The 22,013-nt window shown below is 46.1% G+C and overlaps 8 protein-coding genes across 9 annotated transcripts; 4 read left to right on the top strand and 4 right to left on the bottom strand.

Moving 5' to 3' along the window:
* Window positions 1-190: 190 nt before the first annotated feature.
* maf-S (MAF bZIP transcription factor K) lies at window positions 191-940 on the top strand. 2 transcript variants are annotated; one of them, XM_017169777.3, is made up of 2 exons: window positions 191-349; window positions 412-940. In XM_017169777.3, the coding sequence occupies exons 1-2, from the start codon at window positions 317-319 to the stop codon at window positions 775-777; spliced, it is 399 nt and encodes a 132-aa protein (XP_017025266.1). In that variant the 5' UTR covers window positions 191-316; the 3' UTR covers window positions 778-940. The 2 variants fall into 2 exon arrangements, with proteins under 2 accessions (XP_017025266.1, XP_070140686.1); XM_070284585.1 differs by having other exon boundaries at window positions 208-349; window positions 400-940.
* A 152-nt stretch (window positions 941-1,092) lies between these two features.
* LOC108076772 (mitochondrial inner membrane protease subunit 2) lies at window positions 1,093-1,925 on the top strand. Its single transcript, XM_017169776.3, has 2 exons — window positions 1,093-1,277; window positions 1,338-1,925. Exons 1-2 carry the CDS (start codon window positions 1,184-1,186, stop codon window positions 1,751-1,753), a joined length of 510 nt encoding a protein of 169 aa, XP_017025265.1. The 5' UTR covers window positions 1,093-1,183; the 3' UTR covers window positions 1,754-1,925.
* Tcs1 (Threonyl-carbamoyl synthesis 1) lies at window positions 1,926-2,916 on the bottom strand. Its single transcript, XM_017169775.2, has one exon. The coding sequence runs from the start codon at window positions 2,914-2,916 to the stop codon at window positions 2,155-2,157; it is 762 nt and encodes a 253-aa protein (XP_017025264.1). The 3' UTR covers window positions 1,926-2,154.
* Polr3K (RNA polymerase III subunit K) lies at window positions 2,916-3,367 on the bottom strand. Its single transcript, XM_017169778.3, has 2 exons — window positions 3,164-3,367; window positions 2,916-3,101 (listed from the first exon to the last, which is right to left on the bottom strand). The coding sequence occupies exons 1-2, from the start codon at window positions 3,302-3,304 to the stop codon at window positions 2,916-2,918; spliced, it is 327 nt and encodes a 108-aa protein (XP_017025267.1). The 5' UTR covers window positions 3,305-3,367.
* A 38-nt stretch (window positions 3,368-3,405) lies between these two features.
* DMAP1 (DNA methyltransferase 1 associated protein 1) lies at window positions 3,406-5,254 on the top strand. Its single transcript, XM_017169774.2, has 5 exons — window positions 3,406-3,637; window positions 3,696-4,085; window positions 4,144-4,733; window positions 4,800-4,954; window positions 5,027-5,254. The coding sequence occupies exons 1-5, from the start codon at window positions 3,537-3,539 to the stop codon at window positions 5,090-5,092; spliced, it is 1,302 nt and encodes a 433-aa protein (XP_017025263.1). The 5' UTR covers window positions 3,406-3,536; the 3' UTR covers window positions 5,093-5,254.
* Window positions 5,255-5,773: 519 nt separating this feature from the next.
* On the top strand, window positions 5,774-21,714 carry Lrt (Leucine-rich tendon-specific protein). The gene is made up of 6 exons (XM_017169663.3): window positions 5,774-6,508; window positions 18,323-18,731; window positions 18,793-19,980; window positions 20,084-20,230; window positions 20,296-20,381; window positions 20,441-21,714. The coding sequence occupies exons 1-6, from the start codon at window positions 6,393-6,395 to the stop codon at window positions 21,042-21,044; spliced, it is 2,550 nt and encodes an 849-aa protein (XP_017025152.1). The 5' UTR covers window positions 5,774-6,392; the 3' UTR covers window positions 21,045-21,714.
* Window positions 13,547-15,637, bottom strand: LOC108076708 (lysozyme c-1). The gene is made up of 4 exons (XM_017169669.3): window positions 15,482-15,637; window positions 14,230-14,378; window positions 14,018-14,170; window positions 13,547-13,833 (listed from the first exon to the last, which is right to left on the bottom strand). Exons 2-4 carry the CDS (start codon window positions 14,375-14,377, stop codon window positions 13,643-13,645), a joined length of 492 nt encoding a protein of 163 aa, XP_017025158.1. The 5' UTR covers window position 14,378; window positions 15,482-15,637; the 3' UTR covers window positions 13,547-13,642.
* On the bottom strand, window positions 16,457-17,500 carry LOC108076709 (lysozyme). The gene is made up of 4 exons (XM_017169670.3): window positions 17,240-17,500; window positions 16,853-16,941; window positions 16,730-16,793; window positions 16,457-16,642 (listed from the first exon to the last, which is right to left on the bottom strand). Exons 1-4 carry the CDS (start codon window positions 17,391-17,393, stop codon window positions 16,509-16,511), a joined length of 441 nt encoding a protein of 146 aa, XP_017025159.1. The 5' UTR covers window positions 17,394-17,500; the 3' UTR covers window positions 16,457-16,508.
* Window positions 21,715-22,013: the final 299 nt, after the last annotated feature.

The raw sequence follows: 22,013 nt of genomic DNA, 5'->3' as shown, positions 1-22,013 counted from the left end.
GGGGCATCGAAAAATACTTTATTGGTTCTATTCGCGTCACAATAGCGGTGTGTCCGCAGGGCTATCTTCGCTTTTAAAACTTCTTCAAAAATGGCGCTCTCGTGACCAGAGGCCTGGCAAGGCCAGTGGTTTAAAACATAAAAGTCTGGCAACGCTGCGTATAATTTTCATACGATCTTTCCAACACTATTTTGCGTTTTGTGTGAATGGTCACCAGCAGGTAGATAAGAAGAAGCACACAATAACAACGCAAAAAAGTTGGAAAACTCCAGAAAAAAAACCCTCTCGAACAGAAGCGAAGAGAAATCAACAAACAATGGATGCTAAACGCGAGAGAAAGTCGTCTTTGGTATGAAGTTTGCATCCCCATTAAAAGAAGAAAGAAAACCCTGATAGAAGTGCGATTTTCAGGCCCCACTTTCCCCCTGCCCCATTCCGGACATCACCGATGACGACTTGGTCAGCATCTCCGTCCGAGACCTCAACCGGACCCTCAAGATGCGCGGCCTGAACCGCGAGGAGATCGTGCGGATGAAGCAGCGGCGGCGCACGCTGAAGAACCGTGGCTACGCCGCCAGCTGCCGCATCAAGCGGATCGAGCAGAAGGACGAACTGGAGACCAAGAAGTCGTACGAGTGGACGGAGCTGGAACAGATGCACGAGGACAACGAGCAGATCCGGCGCGAGGTGGGCAACTGGAAGAACAAGTACAAGGCCCTGCTGCAGTTTGCCATCCAGAACGAGATCCCTATTCCGAGCGAGCTGGAGGGGCACTGATTCGATCCAACGCCAACCTGTCACATTCCTTTCCAGTCAAAAATAAACCTAAATAAAAAATAAAAAAAAAACAACACCTGTAACTAAAGTACAATAACTGGAAAATTCCCCTGTATACCGACCGAAATAAAGAGAAAAAGCAAGAAATAGTCTGTGCCACTGAGGATACCTGTATTTTCCGAGCATAAACAAAGCCCGTGTCGGCGTTCCCTGTGAATGCAAAATCGCCGGGGAGCACAGAAAGCAGACGAAACGCTTGTTATGTATTCACGTCAATAGCATCTAGGTCCAGTTGTCAGCCAATCAAAATCCGAAGGCTGGGCTAGCACGGCCCCAACCAGGTGTCAGAGGTGCCCCACAGACAATTTGAAGGCCCTTCCACAGACTCATTGACGCCCCCCCACACATGGCATTTCGCTTCTTTGGCAAATCCCTCCTCTACGGACTGCCGCTGGGCATCACGTTCCTGGACTGCGTGGGCTATGTGGCCAGAGTGGAGGGTGAGTGGTGTCCAAGGGTTACATATATGCTCCATTACAAATATAGTGCCTTCTCCACAGGAATTTCCATGCAACCGGCTCTGAATCCGGTGGCTGATGAGCGGGACTACGTGTTCCTTATGCGCTGGGGCACGCACAACAGCCAATTGGAACGCGGCGATATAATTTCACTCATCTCCCCCAAGGATCCCGCCCAGAAGATCATTAAGCGCGTGGTGGGATTGCAGGGCGATGTGGTGTCCACGCTGGGCTACAAGCAGGAGGTTGTGCGCGTGCCCGAGGGCCATTGCTGGGTGGAGGGTGATCACACCGGCCACTCGATGGACAGCAATACCTTTGGACCGGTGGCCATGGGTCTAATGTCCGCGAGAGCGGTGGCCATTGTCTGGCCGCCGGAGCGTTGGCAGCTGCTGCACAATGAGCTGCCGCGTCGCCGGAGGCCCATCCAGGCGGCCAAGGGTAACTACTATAACTAGACTGACCAACCGGCGGGGAGACCCAGCTCTGGACCCAAGGATAGTTCCAATTGTGTACATACAAATGTTCAAAAGCCACCACACAAGCATATATTTTATAAATAATTGTGTTCCCGCAAGAGAGCCCACATAGGACGTTCTAAATTATAAATTAAAGTAAAAAGCCAAAGAATTATGTTTAGTTTTCTTTATATTTTAGTTTAGACTGGAGTCTTGTCCTAGATTCAATGCAAGGAGAGGTTATAACTATTGATTTCAAGGATATAATATTCAGAATGCAAGTCCTGGACGTTGCATTTTATTTTAAAACTATGAAAAACTATAAATTGTTTGTGAAATGTAACATAATATGATTTTATAAAGAATCAAAGAAATGTAAATATAATAAAAACTCATGTATTCTAAATAATATCCCGTGACCGGATGCCGAATTCCTCCATTACGGCCTCCGTTTGCTTCAGGGCCACACCTGCTCTTACAATCTCGTAGTAGCCGGGAGTGGCCAGGTCGATCACCGTGGAGGCCAGACGCCGCTCCTCAGTCAGACCAATTTGGCCGGCATCGAAGACAGCCCCCAATTGGGGCCAGAGAGAACGGAACTCGGACACCTGCAGGCTGCTGGGGGCACTGGAGCGATTGGCGCTGGTCAGGGCCAGCGGCTGTTCGTGCCACACGGCGCACAGGTCGCGCATAAACTTAAAGTCTGGAATACGTATACCGATCTTGGAGGTGCTGGGATTTAGGAACCTATTGCTCAGCGCGGGCGTCCGCTCGATCACGATGGTCAGGGGGCCCGGGAGCAAACGAGTTAGCAGCTCGTCGCTGAGGTGGGCAGCCTGGCCAAAGCGACGGAGGGCGGCGTTGTTGTGCACGCAGATGGCCACCGGCTTGTGTTCGTCCCTGCCCTTGATCTCGTACAGGCGCTGGATGGCCTGCTCGTTGTTGGCGTCGCAGGCCAAGCCGTAAACAGTGTCTGTGGGAAGGCCTATAACCTGGCCGCTCAGCAGACAGTGGCGGGCCAGCTGGAGTGCCGATCCATCTGTCACAGGGCACACAGCGGTCTCCGCCTTCTCCCTCGCCTGCGGCTGCATTGGGATGGTGGACTTGGGGCGGGCGTGTTGCACAAGGAGGCGTCTGAAGAGCAGCGCCTGCGTGTGGCGCATTAGTCTCGCCAGTTGTGACCGCACTCGTGGTTGCAGCACTTGTAGAACGTGGTCATGGGCTCGTCCGCAGACCGCGTCTGGATCTGCATGAAGTACGCCCGCTTGTGGCTGCACGACGGGCACTCGGCGTCCGTCGAGTCAACGTTCTCCCACGCCGCCTTGCCGCCCAGAACGTGGTCAACCTCCTGCGGTTACAGAACAGAGCGATATAATCACAAATTCAGCCTAAATTGCATCATCCACATACCTTGAGGCGGGGAAAGGTCTTGGTCGAGATCTTGCGCTTGATCTTCGATATGTACGGGCAGGTGTTGCAGGTGAACCGGTGGCAGGTGGTGTCCTCCTCGATGATCAGAATATTGCCGCACGACGGGCAGAAAAACAACATAGTTCGCCGGTTTGAGTTTTTTTTGAGCACGTTGTGGTCGTCGGGTTTTCTCCGGTGTGACCGTACCACGAAATATACTGAAATCAGATTGTTGGTTTTTTCTTGCCTACATCATAAGGTCACATTCTTTAATCTTGGAGTTTCCGCGATTTTTTGCAAAACAATTGTCAAAATAAACAACAATAGCCAGGTTTTCCTTCTAAAGTTAGTGAATCCTTATACATAAAGCAACATGTCGGCCGATGTGCGTGATATCCTGGACATGGAGCGTGCCAACACGCCGGAAGTGACGCGAGATTCCTTTCTGGCCACCAAGAAGCGCAACTTCGAGCGGTAAACAAACAATTCCCTGCAATCGAGGGCTCCAATTAATATGTTCCTCTATTCACAGAACCAAGAACGCCTCCCGGCGTCCCGAGGGCATGCACCGCGAGGTGTTCGCCCTGCTCTACACAGACAAAAAGGATGCACCGCCTTTGCTGCCCACGGACACGGCTCTGGGCATCGGCGCCGGCTACAAGCAGGCAAAGGCACGTCTGGGCATGAAGAAGGTGCGCAAGTGGGAGTGGGCACCGTTCTGCAACCCGGCACGCAACGATGCCGCCGTCTTCCATCACTGGAAGCGAGTCAGCGACAACTCGACGGACTATCCCTTTGCCAGGTTCAACAAACAGGTGGAGATCCCCTCCTACACCATGACAGAGTACAATGCCCACTTGAGGAACAACATCAACAACTGGAGCAAGGTGCAGACTGATCACCTGTTTGACTTGGCAAGACGGTAAGCTTGGTTTGGCCCCTGTATCTCAAAGGGAATTACATGAATCTGCATTTTCCAGATTTGACCTCCGTTTTATTGTGATGGCCGATCGCTGGAACCACCAGCAGCATGGCGCCAAGACCGTAGAGGAGCTCAAGGAACGCTACTACGAGGTGGTGGCTCTGCTGTCCAAGGCCAAGAATCAGACCAGCGAGAAAAAGATATTCACATATGACGCCGAGCACGAGCGCCGCCGCAAGGAGCAGCTCGAGAAGCTGTTCAAGCGCAATCGCCAGCAAGTGGAGGAGGAGCAAATGCTCATTAACGAGATGAAGAAAATCGAAGCCCGCAAAAAGGAACGGGAACGCAAGACGCAGGACCTGCAGAAGCTCATCTCGCAAGCTGACCAGCAGAATGAGCACGCCTCCAACACGCCCAGTACGCGAAAGTACGAGAAGAAGCTGCACAAGAAGAAGGTTCACCCTCAACCGCGGCCCTCCAAGGTAGACTCTGTGGTTAACGCCATCGAGATTGGCAGCAGCGGCATCAAGTTCGCCGACCTGCGTGGCTCAGGGGTCTCGCTGCGCTCGCAAAAGATGAAGCTGCCGGCCAACATTGGCCAGCGAAAGGTAAAGGCACTCGAGCAGGCCATCCAGGAGTTCAAAGTTGGTGAGTTGTAACGAAATGGCAAAGACTTTCGCTAGCCGACGCTAATTGTGCCCATGTACTTTGAAGATCCCGCACCGCCGCCCACGGAGGAAATATGCACCTCCTTCAACGAGCTGCGTTCCGACATGGTATTGCTCTGCGAACTCCGCACAGCGTTGTCCACCTGCGTCTACGAGATGGAGAGCCTTAAGCATCAGTATGAAGCTGCCTGTCCGGGCAAGGTGGGTGTCCACTAACCAAGTTTGTGAAGCATCTTGTTTGATTTCTGTTTTCTTCTCCTAAATCCCATGCAGACACTCAACATCCCACCCTCGCTGGTGCCCATCAAGACCGAGGCCCTGGACAATACCTCAAATTAATTAAGTTAACGCGGCTCGCTTACCCACACAGGGAGAGAGATTCTCCAGACGCCAAAGTGTGTGCGGCGTGCTAATCATTGTAACCCGTTTTCCACTATTCCATATTTGTGCATTTGCGCTACTCCCAGTCCGCTTGAGGAAATAAATGGATAAACAAGAAAATTGTTTTGCGGCACACTCGATGTGAAAATCAAATAGCCCACGGCCAGCGGTGGCCAAGCAGCAGATGCCATGTCGAGTGTGAGAACTTTTTCCCGACCATTCGGCCATGATTTATTTTCCAGCTAGCCGTGTGCTCTGTTAGTGGCTCGTATTTGGGTTAGGCAAGCAGCCACAACACCATGGGATGCGATCTTTGGCGAACCGAAAAGGAGAGAATCGAACTGGGCTGAGCGCGCTGATATGTTCAATTCGATGCCTGCCCACACAATTCGGATATACAGATGCAGAGGCGGAGGCGGCGTCCCATTCATCGGGACCAGTATTTGTGAATGAACCGAATGCGAAGGCAAACATTCGGGCACACACAAACACACAACACCCATACGAATGCGAGCGTAAAGCGAGACGCGGAGGAGCGGCGAGGAGAGGCGGTGGAAAACGCATATGAAATCATTCTGTTGGCGGCGGCTCGACCTGCCTTACCTGAGCGTAGGCCGCTCAGTCGAGTTTCAGACGTCGTCGGGTCCACTTCGTTAGCGCTACCTCGTCGTCTCTCTCTTTCTGCGAGTGTGTGTTATTGTCGGTGGTTCTCTGCCTCACCTGGGGCCGCATGCAACCCGAAAACAAAGTTCGTCTGAGCGGCAAATGTGAAAATGCAAATTTGACCATCCTCGAGAGTTGGTTGCCGGTGAAATTACCTCGCGCAGCGCTACCTGGCATTCCTCGGTCACAGTCAACGTCATTGTCAGCGTCATCATCCCTCCAGAATCTCTGGGAATCCTGGCGGGGGGGCAAGGCAAAGTCGGACTCGCATCCGTTTCCGGTTCTTTCTGTTCTGTTGATTGTTCCCTATACATACATTGCAGTCGGTAGTTTTTCATGAATGAAATTTTAATTTCATGAGTGCGCGAGTGTGTGTGCACCGCATGTCCAGTCACAGTTCCAGTTCCAGCCCGAACTCCAGCGGTGTCAACTGACGGTGCCCTCCGATCGCATTGTCGACGCTGCCGGGGCGTCAGTGCACCGTAAAGATCTTTATCGCATTTTAAATACGTTCTGGAGCAGAAGGCAGAAGGCAAGACCCGGCCGGCAGGCAGGTAGACGGAAAGCGAGCCAGGTTAATGCGGTTTATTGTTCTATGAACGCTGGCTGGCACCGCACTCTGTTTAAGTTTCGCACGCTGATAAAGAGGAGCAGCGACAACATCGAACGCACGGACTTCGCCCTGCCCATCAAGATGTGGCCGAAGCTCAGGTGAGTCTCTGGCCCAATTCGCTGGTTAAATAAACATTTATATGTGTATGTGCTCTAGATGGGGGGGAGACCCCCACGAGGCTTTATGTGTTATGCGATAGAAATCTGTATCTGGCATTTGCCATTTTCTACAGCAGCGTGTGTAGCAGAAATTAGCACCTTTTAATCTAATAATAGCGCTGGAAACGAACGCAGCCTAATCGCAGTCTTAATCGTAGAGTGCCCGTGGGCAGGTGAATGGTTTGGATTGGCTAAACCCGGCTCATAATGAACTCGTATTAAAAATTCAAAGCTATAATGATTTCAATCAGCTCGCAGTCATTTAACGCCGCCCAAGCGTAAGGCACTTCCGTTGTGTTTGTCTCAAATTTCGTTTAATTTCACGGGCTAATGTCTTCCCAATTCACCCGGGAAGCCCACGCTTTTCGAGGGCCTAAACCCAAGAGGCCCCCAAGAAATGGGAAGAGACAACATGAGGAATGGAACGAACGAACCCACACACGGAGCTACTCCACTGTCTCTCCCTGCTCTCGGTTTACGCGCAATTAGCGCTTTGTTGTTATTGTTGTTGCTCCACTCTCTTCTAATTTCATATATAACTCATCATTTTCACAGCGGGATCTTCGGCCTGTGCCCAACAGCCACAATGAAGGAAAACTCTTTTTATTTTTATTTTCATTTCATTTTCAAAAACGCCCACAACAACAATGAAAGCGGAGAAAAAAGATTGCTCATAATTAATGTTTATATAATTTTTTACTGCTTTACATGCGGCTCATTAGCCGCCCGGCTCGGCTTGCCTCCGCGGCGACCGCCGTTTCTATTTCGGTTTCTGTTCTTCTTGGCTTGACATGGCAGGTTCGTTGCCTAAGTCTTTTGTTTGCCAACTGCCAACTGGCAGCCGTGGGCGTCCGCTTGATGCGGGAAGCAGACCGACTGCGACTACGACAGCCACCGCAGCAAATGCCCAAGGAAAAGAGATAAAATAAGAAACATTTGTGCTACTTACCTGCCGCTGGAGCTGCTGCTGTTGCTCCACAACAAGTTGCCAAATTTGGCAATGGGAGCGCAGAGCTCAGAGAGCTGCCTGCTGCCCACTTACTTTTGTGCCCAAAGTGTGTCGCTGACATCCGAGCATCCAATGAGCTAATGTCTCTTGGCAAAGATGAGGCTCTGCTGACACAGCATTGTCGCTTGTCACAGGGAATGGGCCGGAATAGGACCTGGGGCTTCCACTGGTTTCTGGCAGTGCATGCATAACTTATACACAGCCATTCACTTAGCATACTCCTCCGCAGCATCCGAGCAATTTCTTGCCATACAACTCTAGACTGTCTCTGGCATTTGCATTTGTGTGTGGGCAGCCCACCGCGGTGTGTGTGGTGTGGGCTAGACCAAGATGCGAGCCAGTGTGTGTGTCTTTGTTTGTGTGTGGCATATGCCAACTGCTGTCGCATAATATCTTTAATTTAGTTCATTTCCAAGCCCATTTTCGTGACGCTCCGCCAACCCCACACTCAGCTTTCTTCTCGTCGTATAATTTCCCTCAAAATTTCATTGATTTTTCGGCTCTCGTCAAGCGATTTCCACTTTATTTATTGGTTTTCTGTCTGTGTCTTGGCTTTCGAAATGTCGCAATTAACAGTCGATTTAGCATTATGCACATGCGTTGGCGGCCTCCTCGTGTCTTAACTGGCTTTCTGAGGTTTTGCGTGGGCTGTGAACTTGGTCTTTAGGTTTTTTTTCAGTTTTTGTCTCAGTGCGGGGAGTTGGGAGAGGAAAGAGTAAGGGGTGGTGAGGGATGATGGAGAATGTCAGGTTTTTGGAGGAAATATAATATATTATTCGGTTTTTTACTTATTGTATTGTTTGTCCAAGCTTGAAAACAGTAGAATAATAGCATTAAAATATAAGAGATCAATAAATCCCAAATTTGTAAGTTATGAGTGTTTTTTTAGGTCTAATTAATAGATAGATTTCACACTAAATGTTTGTCAGATGACAAGATTGTTTGAGTTTAGGAAAAGTCTCTAAGCTTTTGCAAATACCAAGAGTGATTTCTATACAAAACACATGATATGATTCTCTTCTACCATTTACCTTATTCAACTCCACGTTAAGAATATATAAATACCTTTTTATGCATTAAATTCGTGGCCCAAAGGCAAGTGAAATGAGCTGCAGGAGCGAAATGGACAATGCCCATAAATTTCGGTCTCAAATTGCTTTTAGTTGTTCGGTTCAGCAGCGGCTGCCATCGGCATATTCATATGCAAATGGCAGACACAACACAGAAGGGACTCCGGCTCCTCACTCGTATCTAAAGACTCTTTTGGGCCACAGCAAAGGCAACGAGAAATCCAATTTAATTTAAATTAAACACACTGCCTGGACACCAAGTTCATTCATTCATTCATGTTCATGCTCGGACCGGGACCGTGTTCGGGAGCCCATAAAATGCAAGATTTTGTAAATAAAATAAAAATGCAAGCGCACAAAGCCCGGCTTATGGTTTGTTTACCTTGCCCCAAGGGAAATCGGAGCAGATCTCATCGGATCAGCCAACTGTTCCTCGCATTCGGATTGGGATTTGGGGTTCGGATTGGCCGACTGTCGACTCGTTTCATGTTTGGTATTGGGTCTCATCTGAGACCTGCAGCGACTTCTGCTGTCACTTATCGGTTACTTGGCCTGCGATTTGCTTAATTGTTCGAGTGTCTGCCAAGCACAGCTGCCCACGTGTGAGTTCAATTAAAAAGTAATTTGCCCAACGAAGGCAAAACAAAAGGCAGCCAAATCCGTTGCGAGCCACCCACACGTTTCCGCTGACTTGTCGTCTCGGCCCACTCTCAAAAAATAATACTTACTAATTTTATTTCTCGGATTTGTTGTTGTTCGCTTCTCTGTTTTGGTTTTTTATTTTTCTTGTTTACAGCAAAAACGAGTTTGTGAGACCCGTGATTTGCAGTTCGCTTTGACAATATTACCAGCAATTCGAAACTGGCAGCGAACCCACAGAGAGCAACAAGCTGTGACTGCATGAAACACACACATTTGGGGGCAGAAGAAGTCTGAATAAATCAGAAGTTAGTTAATTGATTTTCCAATTAAATATTAATTGGTTTAAATATGTATTTAATTTAAAAACTGGCAGGGAATCGGGACTTTCGCAAGAGCAATTAATAAAGTTTATTAGGGGAAAAATAATTTAAAGTTGAAGTTAATCAGGAAAGTGACAAGATTAGAAGCTAATGGAGTCAGAAAACTTGATATCCTTATGAGATATTTGTGAATTTAAAATAATTTAAGGAAGAAGGAAGTAGTTATGACTACTTTACCCTTTAAAAAAGTGTACATTAAGCTAAAAAGAAACTAGAAAGAAACCGCAAAAATTGTATACTTTCTGTGCATATTGACGCCCAAGTAATGGCTTTGGACACCACTGAAATAAAAATAGTATATTCCTATATACTTTTCCCAATACACCAGCACTGTGTTTATTGTTTTGATGGACTTATAATTGTAGATGGAAATATAATATTTATGCTCCTTGTCAGAATGCCAGCATCCGTTTCCGTCTTACAAGAAAGACGCCTTAATGGGCAGCCTTCCGATGCGAGTCATTCACGCAGTCGGTTCTCACAGGCCCAAGGGGGGAAAAACAAGGAACCAGGGACCGGGGACCAGGATCACAATTAAATCCCTTTCGGTTTTCAGTTTCCTGTCCCCTTTTGTCTACTCCTTTTCGGCATGCTAAATACCCAGGCAGACCACAATGGTCGACGTGAATGTGGGATGTTTGCTGTGGATGTTGAATGTTGGTGTGGCTACTTCAGTTTCGAAAGCAGCTGCTTCGGTTTTCCACCTCTCTCCTGGCCTTTTTGTGTGCCGCACGTCTGTGGTTGCCACTTTGCGTGACATTTCGACCTTTGGCTGGCTTTTGCAGCAACTTTTACTATTTTCATGCTAGGCATAAATTTCATTTGCCACACACACAGTCTAACACACACATGAGCCCCTTTCGATGCGCTTTCAACATCCGAACAATGCCCCAGCAGGTTGATATTCAGCATGGCCAAGCCAAAAATAAAAAAAAAATTAAATAAAATAATATAAAAAAAGCAATTTACAAATTTCGCCTTTGGCCTATGCAACATGTTGCTGTCATTATGATTAGCAACATGTTGCCCAATTTGCCCGCCGCAGCAGCAGTTGCCGCTGCTGCCGTTTCGGCAATTCATGTCACTCGTTGCGGTTGCTTTGGCCCGTAAAAAAATAAGTTATTTTTTTATGTATAAATAATTAGGCAACTGCAACTGCAGCTGACGCCAAAAATTGTTTCCCTAAATTGCCGGGGAACTGGGTACGAGGACGAATTGCCCCTCACTTAATAAATGTATTTTACTGTTGGCGTTAAAACAGAATGGATTTTGTGACTTTTTGTTATAGTTTTCTTTATTTACTAAATAAATATATATATTTGGAACAAATAATTACATAAAAATACATTTTCTAACTCAAAATGTTTATTAATTTATTAAAATTTAATTTTTAAACGTGATAATGAATATATTCTTGTAAATTTTCCTGCAAAGGATCTTGCGTAAAGCATTGTTATTGAGTTACTTTTTTTCCTGAAATAAACATTAAAGAGCACCTATCATTCGTTATCTCTTTGGTCACAATTACTTGCTGTTTTTTCCCAATTTTTTTTTTCATTTATTGCCAAAGAAGGCAAGCTAACAAAAAACGCGTTTTTAATTGTTCGGTGGCTTATCGCATGTTTTGGCCATTTTGGGAGCGCAAAAATGTTGAGCAAAAGAGGAGAGAGAGAGAAATCAACTGAAAAAAACCCGAAAATAATAATATATTGTGCCAGTTAAGACTAAAGTTATGTGTGAAACAAATAAGAATTGATTTGTTTTTTCTTCTCGAATTTGTTGTGAGCAAACGATTGAAATTTCCAATCAGTTGTGCAGTCAGCTGCCAGATACACCCATTTTGCGGCGTCATTATCATATGTATCTGTATCTCTTGATCTTCATGCAGCATCATCAGGCAGCCAAGAAAACGCTGCAATGCCATTACCAGCACAAAGGCAAGCCATTTTCCGCCATTTGGCCAGGCTTACTCCCATATAGTCTTACGATGCGTACATATATGTTTAGGCATCCAAACGAGAGGGTTTATTTCCGCTGACGTGCCTTAATTTCAGTCAGTTTGGGACTGACTCTGGCCGCCGTTTCAGCCGTTTCTGGTGTTTTGGTCTCTATCTCAGTCTTTACTCTGTGTCTGCTCTGATGATGATAATGGCGATGGCGATGACTATGGCGCTATGCGCCTACACATCAGACAGCACAGGCTTTAGAGGTAGTTGCAAAGAGTTTCATAGCTAAGATAGTTGGTTGGAAGCTACATATCTAAAAAAAAACATAAGACTACAGAAAATAAACAAGCCTAGATGCCGCTGAAGTTGTGAATTTGAAATCCTTTAAAATAAAAACTTCCAAAGAATTCCTATTAATATAACAGACTTGATTTCAGGATTTATGAAATCAAAGGAAGGGTTAATAAAGACTTGAAATAAGTTATTATGTTAATTTATAAATAATGTAAAATTGTTTATTTTAAATACAATCAAAGTATCTTCATCAGAGTTTTATATGAGCTTCTTAGTATTAGGAAAGAGCATTCAAAATTCACCTTTTAAAATTTATAACCAACTGTGATGTGTGTGGGAGCTGGCAGCAGCTCCCTGCCCAGATGAATAATCAACCCAAGCTGGCGTCTCCAGTCTGCACACGGAAAAGTGATGGCGACGATTGCCTTGGGTTTCTTTCCGACTCCGACACCGAGGCTCCTGCCCCGCTCCTCCGACCTCCAACCTTCGGCTATAGTATCTTGATTAGCGAGTCCGTGCTAAGTCTGAGGCCAAACAGGCTCCACACAGAAGAGCAGCTAGTTAGTTGGCCACAGCCGATGGCTGATGGATGTGCTTTGATTGAGTGCGGGGACCTATCGCTTCGCTGAGTCAGCGGCGACAGGTCAGCCCGCTGGCTGGTACTTGAATCCGGATCCTGGGAGGTTTGAGGCGTGGCATTTTATGCATAATTAGCCACACTGAGGACCGAGGGGGCCCGAAGCCCAGGCAAAGGAAGAAGCGAGCGGAAATTGAAGGCACTCAAACGTTTCGAATCGCTGGCCAGTTAGCGTGACAGAGGTGGAGTTGAGCTGAGCTGCATTTTAAAATATATATTTTTATTGTTGAGGACGTAGCCGTTGTGTGTACGCAGTGGTCAACACTACGCTTAATGTGGGGATGCACAAAGAGAAATATTTTACTTTTTAAATTAAAATAAATAAATAGATATCTTAAACGGAATAGGGAATTCAGTTTCAATATTCTTGGTAAAAACCAAACGTTTAAGGCATTTTATCATAGGAATCTTATGGACTCTGTTACGAACAGCTGAACAATTTCAAGAAATAATCTGTAATTGATATTTCTCAGTGTGTGTTGATTTAGCAGAAAAAAACAGATTTATTTTGACCACGTACATATGCAAAGCGCATTCTAATGGAACCGGCCAGCCAGTGTTTCCTCTGTCCATACCTGGCCATTGTAGTTTGCAGTTACGCTCTGATTTTTGAGCCTCCACCTGTTTGCTGTTATTGTTTGCACGCTTCCCTGATGCCCTGCGGTGCGTTCGGCAATTGTTGTTGCTACCGCCGGTGGCCCCAAAACGGAAACGCCGCCTTTTGTTGAGCGGAAATGCAAACCGATATTGTTCAAGAACCTTACCACTCCACTCGTACCTATGATTGACTTTGAATGGGTCTCGTCTCGGGTTGCACCGTGTTGCGTCGCAGCTATCAATTACTAACTCCCAGTCCCCAGTCCCTGTCGCGATGTCATTGGAGAGTGCCATCGCCATCGCCATCAAGATCCCAAACGCCCAAACAAAAGGCAGTAACAGCTCGCCCACTTGGCTAAGCTCCCTGTGTGGGCAAGCCGCAGATCCAGATCCAAACAAGCAATTATGCAAAGCATTCACATATATCTCTCGCCTTCTATGAGTAAGTACAGCATACACATATGTTATGTACAAAGGAATAGGAGGAAGGTAACACAGCTTAGCCCCCTATGGTGAAGCGGGGAGAACGCAGCGGCGACAGGCTGCGAAGGTTGCACACAACTCGAAGATTGGGTAGATTCTGCGGATTGCGACAGAAGCGATCCCAGCCCTTCCAGTACTTGAAGCCCTCGCGTTCCTGGATCATTTTGGCGCAGGCAATGTCATCGCCAATGTCGTCGTTGGAGAAGTCTGGAAATATTTGACAAGGAAATACAATTTAGATCTTTGGCTTGGCAAAGGGTTCTTCCATTTAGTATTCATCGAAGAAGATTTAATTCATTTGTTGTACCACGAGCATTAACTATAAAGCTTAGATACTCGCATAGACGGACATTCTAAGATTTACCTAAAAAAATGTATACTTTCATCTCACCTTCACATTTCTTATTGCACTGTCCTCCTTTTCGTCCCTCGGCACAGTAATCCTTGCTGTTGATCTGGAACAAACCGTAGTTTTTGCTGGCGTTATCCTTTTTCGTGATCTTGTTGGTATCCAGGTAACTCTCATGCTCCACCAGACAGATCCCTGTTAAGAGTAATACATGAATTTAAAAAGGCTTATCTTATTCTAATACTTTAACTTACAGTTTGAGATGAAAGTCTTGTCGAAATTGTAATTTTCCACCAGCACGCGGGTGAGTTCGCAGCGTTGATATTTTTTGGACTCCACAGGCTTGGATCCCAGCAGCAGCAGGATCAGCAGAGGAAGCAGGCTACGTAAAAGCGTATTCATTCTGAAAGTGAAGAACCAAATCAAGGTCTTGGGTTAAGCATGGAGTATAATATAGGGAGCTTCCTCATTAGCTATGGACATACTTAACCGAAGAGTTCAGAGATTGTATAAATGCTAGGAAGCACCTGATCGTTGGAAATCAATGTTATTTCTACGGAAATTAGACTCAAATGAGCTTTAAAAGTGTTGAAATTCTACTGCACATCTGGCATTTTTGTTTGGTAAGGTGATGCTTTCACAGTTATTTGGTTTTTCACAGATTCCCATGACATTTCTGTTCCTTTTTTTCAACACCAAACAAGAACCACTCAATTGTGGCTAATGATGAGACCACTAACAAAACTCCATAGCTTTTACCTTTGTTTACTCCCACACAGTTTCGTAGGTTGGCATCGTTTCTGGTTTTTTGCATATAATGTGTTTTATATAGTTATCTATTTTATTATATAAATACCTTTCATGTCATTTGGCTTTAGTATCATACAAAGACTTAATTAATTCAAAAGGCATTCTATATGCTAAGCCCAGTGATTTCAATAGAATACATTTAGGTTTAGTTGGATGTATTAACTAGTACATGTATTTTAGTTTGTAATCTCCTGTCAAGTTCTGATTGTTCCGAGAATAAAAATCTATTATAAATTTCCATTAAAAAGGGTTACTAAAGAAAAGCAAGCCACTTGGGGAATTACTTATTACTTATTATTATATATTATAAATTCATTATATATAAAGTCCTTCTGTTATCGGCTGTTTTTTATATATATTCTTCGTTAGGCTTAGTTTCTGTTTTCATTTACAAAGATATAATCCGATCTATCCACCATTAAGCACAGTCTTCAAGGTTGCCAAAACGTAAACAGCGCCAAAAAAACAATCAAGTTTGGAGCTCTACGCGTGTCTACGTTTCACTTTTCTCAATTTGCATGCCAGCAGCGAGTGTAATAATAATGAGATTGAGTTACTTCCTCTGGCAGAACACTTTTACTTCAGCAAACAGTTTGTTTACTTTGTTTACTTAATTATCGCAGAGAAAACAGCGTGCTGCTCGACAGCAGGAAACGAGTTTGTTTAGGGGAGTGCGAGTCTAGGTATCGCGATTACCTGTATCTTCTTGCCGCGTTCCACAGGTATTTCGTGAGCTTTGCGATGGCGTGCTGCTAAATATCATTTGCACAACACAACACCCGAGATCGGATCCGGTGCGAAGCTAGCTCGCCGGTGCGACGCCGCTGACCCGAGTTTAAGTACTGAACGCCCGAATATTCCTAAAGTACAATTGCGACTCGGTTCGCGGCTGAGTCGAGGAGGAAATTCTCTCCCAGAACTCGCGGATCGCTCTATCGTATGAATATGCTCAGCGGTGGCCGATAAAGCTGATAAGGTCCCAGCACGCCGACACGGCTGACTTCCCACCTGAACTCTCTAACAAGTCCAAAGATCTGAGTTTTGGGTCGGAGAGATTCCCTTATTTGAGGAAGGCCTGGTATGGGTTGTGTCTTTCTCCGAAGTTTCATAATTAAAGCGATAAAAAGCTATACATTTAGCAATCAATGGAAATGGCATGAGTTGAGTGATCGAACTTAAGGAAAGTCTGTATTTACTTGAACAGAGTTCCAGGGAATATAAAGCTCTGGTATTAAAAATAGCCACAATTGTCGCAGAAACTTATGAAGGTATGATTCACGGTCTTGTAATCAAAGCTTGACCTTATAAGAGTTATAATTAAAGAGATATAATGTAAAAACTATAACTTAAACAAACAAATATTACGCTTACCTGTAGCCAATAGTTCCAGTTTTTTATAGTATAAATAGATAACAATCCCCATAATTTCTAGATAATTATAGCTCTTGAATCAACTGAATTTATATGTATAATAATTCATTTGTCCAAAGTATTCTCTATTTCAAACTTTTGTTTATTTAATTTTGTGAGGTGAATGATTAGCAAACAGAGATAGCATCTTGCTTAGGCAAGATAGGGGGAGATTCCTGGAAATACCCGCAAATAATCACTGTGATTTGAAAATAAATACACTTTTTTTTTCAGACATATTGACTTAAGCTTTATGTGATTTAGTAGCTATGTATACAGTTAGTTAAGGCTAAGAGCAAGTCGAAAAGCAGTCCTAGCAACGCGAAACGTCGGGCAGCGTGCGCCCACGACACTTGCTCATCCAACCGGGCCAGGCCTGGAATCCGTGGCGGTTAAAGATCTGCATGGCGCACCGTGAGTCATCCGAGATCTCGTCGTTGAGGAATTCTGAAATGAAAAGGCCCGGAAATCTCTGCACATTAATATCTGTGGCTCGCGTGGGCGGGAATGGCGACTGTGACTATGGGGACTCACCTTCGCATTTGATGTTGCAGATGCCCCCGCGACGACCTTTGCGACACCAGTTTTTGCTGTTGATCTGTGAAATGTGGCGGATTCGTTGAGGGAAAACTGGAAGAGGGATTTGGGTTAACCCACCTGAAAGAGGCCGTAGCTGACGCTCTGGTTGGGCAGCTGCATGGACTTGGATGTGCTGCGTCCGCTCTCTGCTTCCACAAGACAAACCCCTAAATGTGTAGCAATTAATATAAAATATACAATTTAAATAAATTTTATACAAGCTAATGAAATTTATAATAAATAAGATTTTCTTTCAAAAATAAATACAATTCAGGCAAATTGAAATCCATCTAAATTTAAAATGACAAGTAAATTGTTTAAGAAATTAATTCCCAATGACTTTAAAATCACCTTTATCCTTACATTTATTTGAAAACCCAGTAAATCTTTGTAATAACTCCACCACAAATACTTTGTAATTAAGAATCTCCTTTGTTAATGCTTTAAAACTTGGCCCATACTCACAGTTGGACAGATAACTGCGGGGAAAGTCATGTCGCAATAGCTCCTTGGCCAACTGACACCGTGTCAGCAGCTTGGACTCCGTCTCCCATTGCGAAAGCAGGAGAAGATTCAGCACCAGGACGAGGGCACCGCCCTTGGGCAAGTGACTGGCCATGTTGGGTTGAATGAAGGGAATTATCGTAGGTTGTAGGGACCACTGCTAATCCTTTGGACTCGACTTGAGAGATTCCAGAGCTTCCCACCGCGGCAACTGCGAGCACTGTGCACTTTGCTGCGGAATTATTTCTACGAAACTGGATGCGTAGCGCCCGAAATCTGGGTTTTTAAAGCCTCGCACGCAGTTTTTTTTTTTAATCCGACTCTGGTGGTGTCTGTGGAAGTGGGAGGTGTCACTCGGGAATGGCCTGGTGACATGGAAAAAATATGGAGGGGACTCAAAGATGATGACAAGTTTAATGTTTTTTCATAATATTTTAATGTTTTATTTGGGTGTCTGAAGGTATAATTCCACTGATACATATCATATTCTCGATTATGATCCTTATTTTTTTTCCATTCGCCCCGGAAATGTATTTCGTATATGTACAAAAATACCGAAAAAGATTGATAAATAACGAAATATTATAAGTTCGATCAGGGGAGAAATACAACAACAAATCCATTCACATGTTGCCGAATTAAAAAAATACAGCGGAAACACCCACATTCAATGAGTAATATTATGTAGCAATGGAATTACAGTATAAAATGTTAGTGTTTTTATGATATTTATACATCAGAGCCCTAGATTATCTCGCAGTGCATTCCATAAATCGCTCTGATTGCGTTAAGCTCTAAATTGGCAAATTGTCTTGCAGAGATAACAATGGGAATCTTAAGCCCGAAACGCATGCCCACATGGGGCTGTTTGTGTTTGTGTGTCAGAGTGTCAGTGACAACTGCGGCTTGACCTAAAAACGCACGATCTGATGATGTGCGGGGAGTGCATCCAGTGCATCCCCAGCACACTTGGTCTCCGTATCCAAGTGTTTACGCTTTCAATGGACATGCCACTAATTTCCATGAAAACTTTTCCACTTACAGCCTACTGGCACTTCTCTCGCTCTCGCTGCTGTCCGACCTGGCAGCGGCCAATGACCTCAAGGATCTGCTGGAGGACAGCACAACGAGCAGTACCAGTACCAGCACCAGTACCTCTTCCTCCTTGGCCGCCTCACCCACAACGCCTATGGCGTATGTGGTATCAGCGGCTGCTGTGCCCGCCACTGTCACAGGGAAGATCAGATCCAAGTCTTCGTCCGGGAAATATGTCAACAAAAGTTCGCCCAGGAAGCGCAAGGCGGAGCAAGTCTCCTCGCTGCCGCTGCCCGTGGACGATGAGCTCGGGGAATGGAAGTGTCCCAACATAACGGGCACCCGGAATGCAGAGCTCGAATGCGGATGCGATCTGCCCCACACGCTCAGGTGCAACATTGATCTGCACGGATTGCTGGTGAGGATTCCCCTGGCTAATATCCCAATGTAGGTTATTCAACTTTATTGATATATTTCAGCTGCTTGCGGATAGACTACGTACCTCTCCGTACTCCATCTCCCTGCTGGACTGCTCCCTGCGCAATGTTACCTTCCTGAGCGACGCCAAGATCTTCGACGGAGTCTCGCTGCACGGTCTGGTCATTTCCTCCGGCGAGATTAAACGGGTGCACAAGTCCGCCTTCTTGGGCATCCGGGGGCCACTGCAGGCTCTTGGTCTGCCCGGCAATGCGCTGATGAGCGTGCCCTGGAATGCCCTTTCCACACTGGGCGCCTTAGAGCGTTTAGATCTAGCCAACAACAAGATCAAGGCTCTGGGTACTGCCGACTTTGTGGGCCTAGGTAGCCTGGTCTATCTGGAGCTGAGCAACAACCAGATCTCGAGCATCTCGCAGCGAACTTTCGGTAATCTTCGAAAGATGGAGGTGCTAAAGCTGGGCGGGAATAGGTTGGGCGACTATCCGCAGAGCCTGAGATCCCTGAGCCAGTGCCTCAGCCTGCGACAGCTGGATTTGCAGGCCAACAACCTGAACGGACCACTCAGTGAGCAGACGCTGCCCGGGTTGAGGAACCTGGAGAGCTTGAATCTCAATCGGAATCTGATCAAGAGCATACAGAACAAAGCCTTGGCTAACTTCTCGCGACTGGTTAGTCTGTCGCTTCGCCACAATCAAATCGATGTGCTGCAAGATCACGCCTTCTTTGGACTGGGCGCTCTGGACAGCCTGGACCTCAGCTACAATGGCATCGTGGCCATCTCCAGTGCATCGCTGCAGCACTTGAGCCGTCTTACGGTCCTAGATCTCACGCATAACTTCTTGAGAGCACTCACCTCGGATCTAATAGCACCGCTACCCTCTCTGAGGGAGCTGCGATTGGCTGGCAATGATATCTCCATAGTGGCCCGGAATGCCATGGATGGGGCTCGGGAGCTGGAGAGTCTGCAGATGCAGGAGAATCCGCTCTCGTGCGACTGCAGCATCCGGCCCTTCGCCGAGTGGCTGCAGGTGTCCCAACTGCATTCCAGTCTGACTGCTTCCTGTGTGACGCCGCCCCGGTTGGAGGGAGCACCTCTGCTTCAGGTGCCCGTGGAGACGCTCAGCTGTGACATGGACAATGTGGAAAAGGACAATGCCAATATAATGCAACATCTGGAGACGCTGGCTAAACCAAATCAGACGTCGCCCGTCAAGGACTTGTCTGAGGAGGTAAGAAATGTTTAGAAAGTCATAAAATACATTTTATACTCCAGATTATGTTTATTATTATTATAAAGAAACAAATACTTAAATTATCCCTTCTCTTCAATAGATTATTCTACATGAGCTCCACTATTCTGCGGATTATGGTCTCATCCTTACCTGGCTCCTGAATCTTAGCAAGAAGGACTACATGTGCGATGCCATCTTTGTCTATAAAGAGGAGAACATAAATGAGATTCTCATAGACAACTCACCGGTAATAAGCTTAAATAAATATTATATTTAAAATCTTTGCTAAAATTTGATTCCTTTCTCTTCCAGATCCATTGCGAGAGCAAAGTAGTCAATGGCCAGAACACAGTCAGCGTCATTGTGCCGGATAGCTCTTCCCTGGAAATAGGCGAAAGGTGAGTTGTTGCATTTCCTCTTTACTTGAAGATTATTCACAATTCCCAATCTCTTCCAGCTATCGCTTTTGCCTGGTCATGGTCCAGGAGCAGAATCCCAAGGCTGATCTGAACATCGGCTGCTCGAACATCACCCAGCTGCAAATGAGCAGCCCCGGCTCCATTCCCGTGTCGCGTCAATACCAAAGACGTCCGTACTACACGTCCAATGAGCTGAAGCCGGAGGCTGTGCTTGAGGCTGGCGAGGATTACCAGCTCAATCAGCGCCGCTTCAACCCCGTGGTGGTGGGCAGTCAGCCGCAGCAAACGCATCCCCACCAGCAGTCGACGCTGCTGCACAGCTACACGGTGATCGATTCGCTGAACAAGAGCTTCCTGCCTGGTCTGGGTCTGGGCGTGCTGGTCACCTCAGTGCTGGTCCTTATCTGGGGAGCGACCCGCATCCGACACACGGGTGGCAGCAACGGCGGAGGAGGAGGTGGCGGTAGGGGCAACGACAGCATCGGCAGCAACAGCAGCAGCATGCACAACAACAATAACAACAGTCGACCGGGCACTCCGACGGCAACCACTTGCTATGCGGCCTCGGATCACATAGCCCGGCTGGCGGATGCGGAGAGCGGGACGCGCTACCTCAAGCTGCAGGCCACGACCAGCCTGTGAGGCAGCACTGGCAGGGCGTTGCACCTGCCCACTCAATAAACCATGTGATAGTACAGTGGCAACTGTACCGACTTGCGTAGCTTAGACTATAGAAGTAGCCCTAAGGTCCACTGCACTAATCCAAATAGTTGGCCCACACACTAACCCACTTGTGCCATAAGCTAATCGATACGTATCCCGAAACTCCCATATATAAAGGAAGAGTGTACAGATGAGGTCAACAAAATAGGAAAGCGAATAACTACTGAAGTATTTGAAACAAAATTGAGCTCAGTCTTAATTCTTCTATAAAGTCCAGTTAAGATTTTTAATTTTGGTAATCTAAAAAGCTTGAACTGGACTTGGTATCCTTGAATATAAAATTATATAAAAAGCATATTTGCTCACTACAATCAGGGATCTTTCTGCCTGAACTATCACCACTATTCTATTGACCTCAACTATATCGATTCCCTCAAATGTCGGACCTCTCTTGGTCGCATCCCGAACTAGTGTTAGCTTAGTGTACGCCTCCTTCGTGTTAAGAACGAAAAACGTAAGTCATGACCCCTTACAAGTAAGGCTTTAATAATTTATTAACCAATTCAAAGCACACAAAATAGAAAAGAAAAACATAATAACAACAAGTAAATAAATGTGAAATGAGAAATAAAAGTTAATTTCAATCGAACTGAAAGAGTTCCTAAGGTCAGTTGGCCAATTTTCGGGTTTCTATTTTTGGGGGCTAGGCATTATTACCGCATAATGCTAAGTGGGATATTAACCCCGAACATCCGTGACGTCACGAATAACACGCCACATGGAGGACCGTCAACCAAATTAGCTAATTTCTCATGGAAATGTGTGTGGTCACCACCCACGCTCCCCCGGGAAACTAACTCCACCACACACACATGCCGACTCTATATACAGGGTACTCCGTTCGGCAGTCCGCTTATCCTATCCTTATCAATCATTGCCCAATTTATC

This window comes from Drosophila kikkawai, chromosome 2R (assembly GCF_030179895.1).
Source record: "Drosophila kikkawai strain 14028-0561.14 chromosome 2R, DkikHiC1v2, whole genome shotgun sequence".
NCBI lineage: Eukaryota > Metazoa > Arthropoda > Insecta > Diptera > Drosophilidae > Drosophila > Drosophila kikkawai.
Note: the sequence above shows the minus strand (reverse complement) of the source record. Positions and strands in the feature narration are given on the sequence as shown.

Coding starts and splice junctions, on each gene's coding strand:
- LOC108076708 (XM_017169669.3), bottom strand. CDS start 14,377: ATGAATACGCTTTTACGTAGCCTGCTTCCTCTGCTGATCCTGCTGCTG. Junction 14,171..14,229: donor CAAGACTTTCATCTCAAACT/GTAAGTTAAAGT, acceptor TACTCTTAACAG/GGATCTGTCTGGTGGAGCAT. Junction 13,834..14,017: donor GTGCAATAAGAAATGTGAAG/GTGAGATGAAAG, acceptor AAATATTTCCAG/ACTTCTCCAACGACGACATT.
- maf-S (XM_070284585.1), top strand. CDS start 317: ATGGATGCTAAACGCGAGAGAAAGTCGTCTTTG. Junction 350..399: donor GCGAGAGAAAGTCGTCTTTG/GTATGAAGTTTG, acceptor CCCTGATAGAAG/TGCGATTTTCAGGCCCCACT.
- Lrt (XM_017169663.3), top strand. CDS start 6,393: ATGAACGCTGGCTGGCACCGCACTCTGTTTAAGTTTCGCACGCTGATA. Junction 18,732..18,792: donor TTGATCTGCACGGATTGCTG/GTGAGGATTCCC, acceptor GATATATTTCAG/CTGCTTGCGGATAGACTACG. Junction 20,231..20,295: donor TTCTCATAGACAACTCACCG/GTAATAAGCTTA, acceptor TTTCTCTTCCAG/ATCCATTGCGAGAGCAAAGT.
- LOC108076772 (XM_017169776.3), top strand. CDS start 1,184: ATGGCATTTCGCTTCTTTGGCAAATCCCTCCTCTACGGACTGCCGCTG. Junction 1,278..1,337: donor CTATGTGGCCAGAGTGGAGG/GTGAGTGGTGTC, acceptor CCTTCTCCACAG/GAATTTCCATGCAACCGGCT.
- DMAP1 (XM_017169774.2), top strand. CDS start 3,537: ATGTCGGCCGATGTGCGTGATATCCTGGACATGGAGCGTGCCAACACG. Junction 3,638..3,695: donor AAGAAGCGCAACTTCGAGCG/GTAAACAAACAA, acceptor CTCTATTCACAG/AACCAAGAACGCCTCCCGGC. Junction 4,955..5,026: donor AAGCTGCCTGTCCGGGCAAG/GTGGGTGTCCAC, acceptor AATCCCATGCAG/ACACTCAACATCCCACCCTC.
- LOC108076709 (XM_017169670.3), bottom strand. CDS start 17,393: ATGGCCAGTCACTTGCCCAAGGGCGGTGCCCTCGTCCTGGTGCTGAAT. Junction 16,794..16,852: donor TCAGCTACGGCCTCTTTCAG/GTGGGTTAACCC, acceptor CACATTTCACAG/ATCAACAGCAAAAACTGGTG. Junction 16,643..16,729: donor CTGCAACATCAAATGCGAAG/GTGAGTCCCCAT, acceptor TTTTCATTTCAG/AATTCCTCAACGACGAGATC.
- Tcs1 (XM_017169775.2), bottom strand. CDS start 2,916: ATGCGCCACACGCAGGCGCTGCTCTTCAGACGCCTCCTTGTGCAACAC.
- Polr3K (XM_017169778.3), bottom strand. CDS start 3,304: ATGTTGTTTTTCTGCCCGTCGTGCGGCAATATTCTGATCATCGAGGAG. Junction 3,102..3,163: donor AGACCTTTCCCCGCCTCAAG/GTATGTGGATGA, acceptor CTGTAACCGCAG/GAGGTTGACCACGTTCTGGG.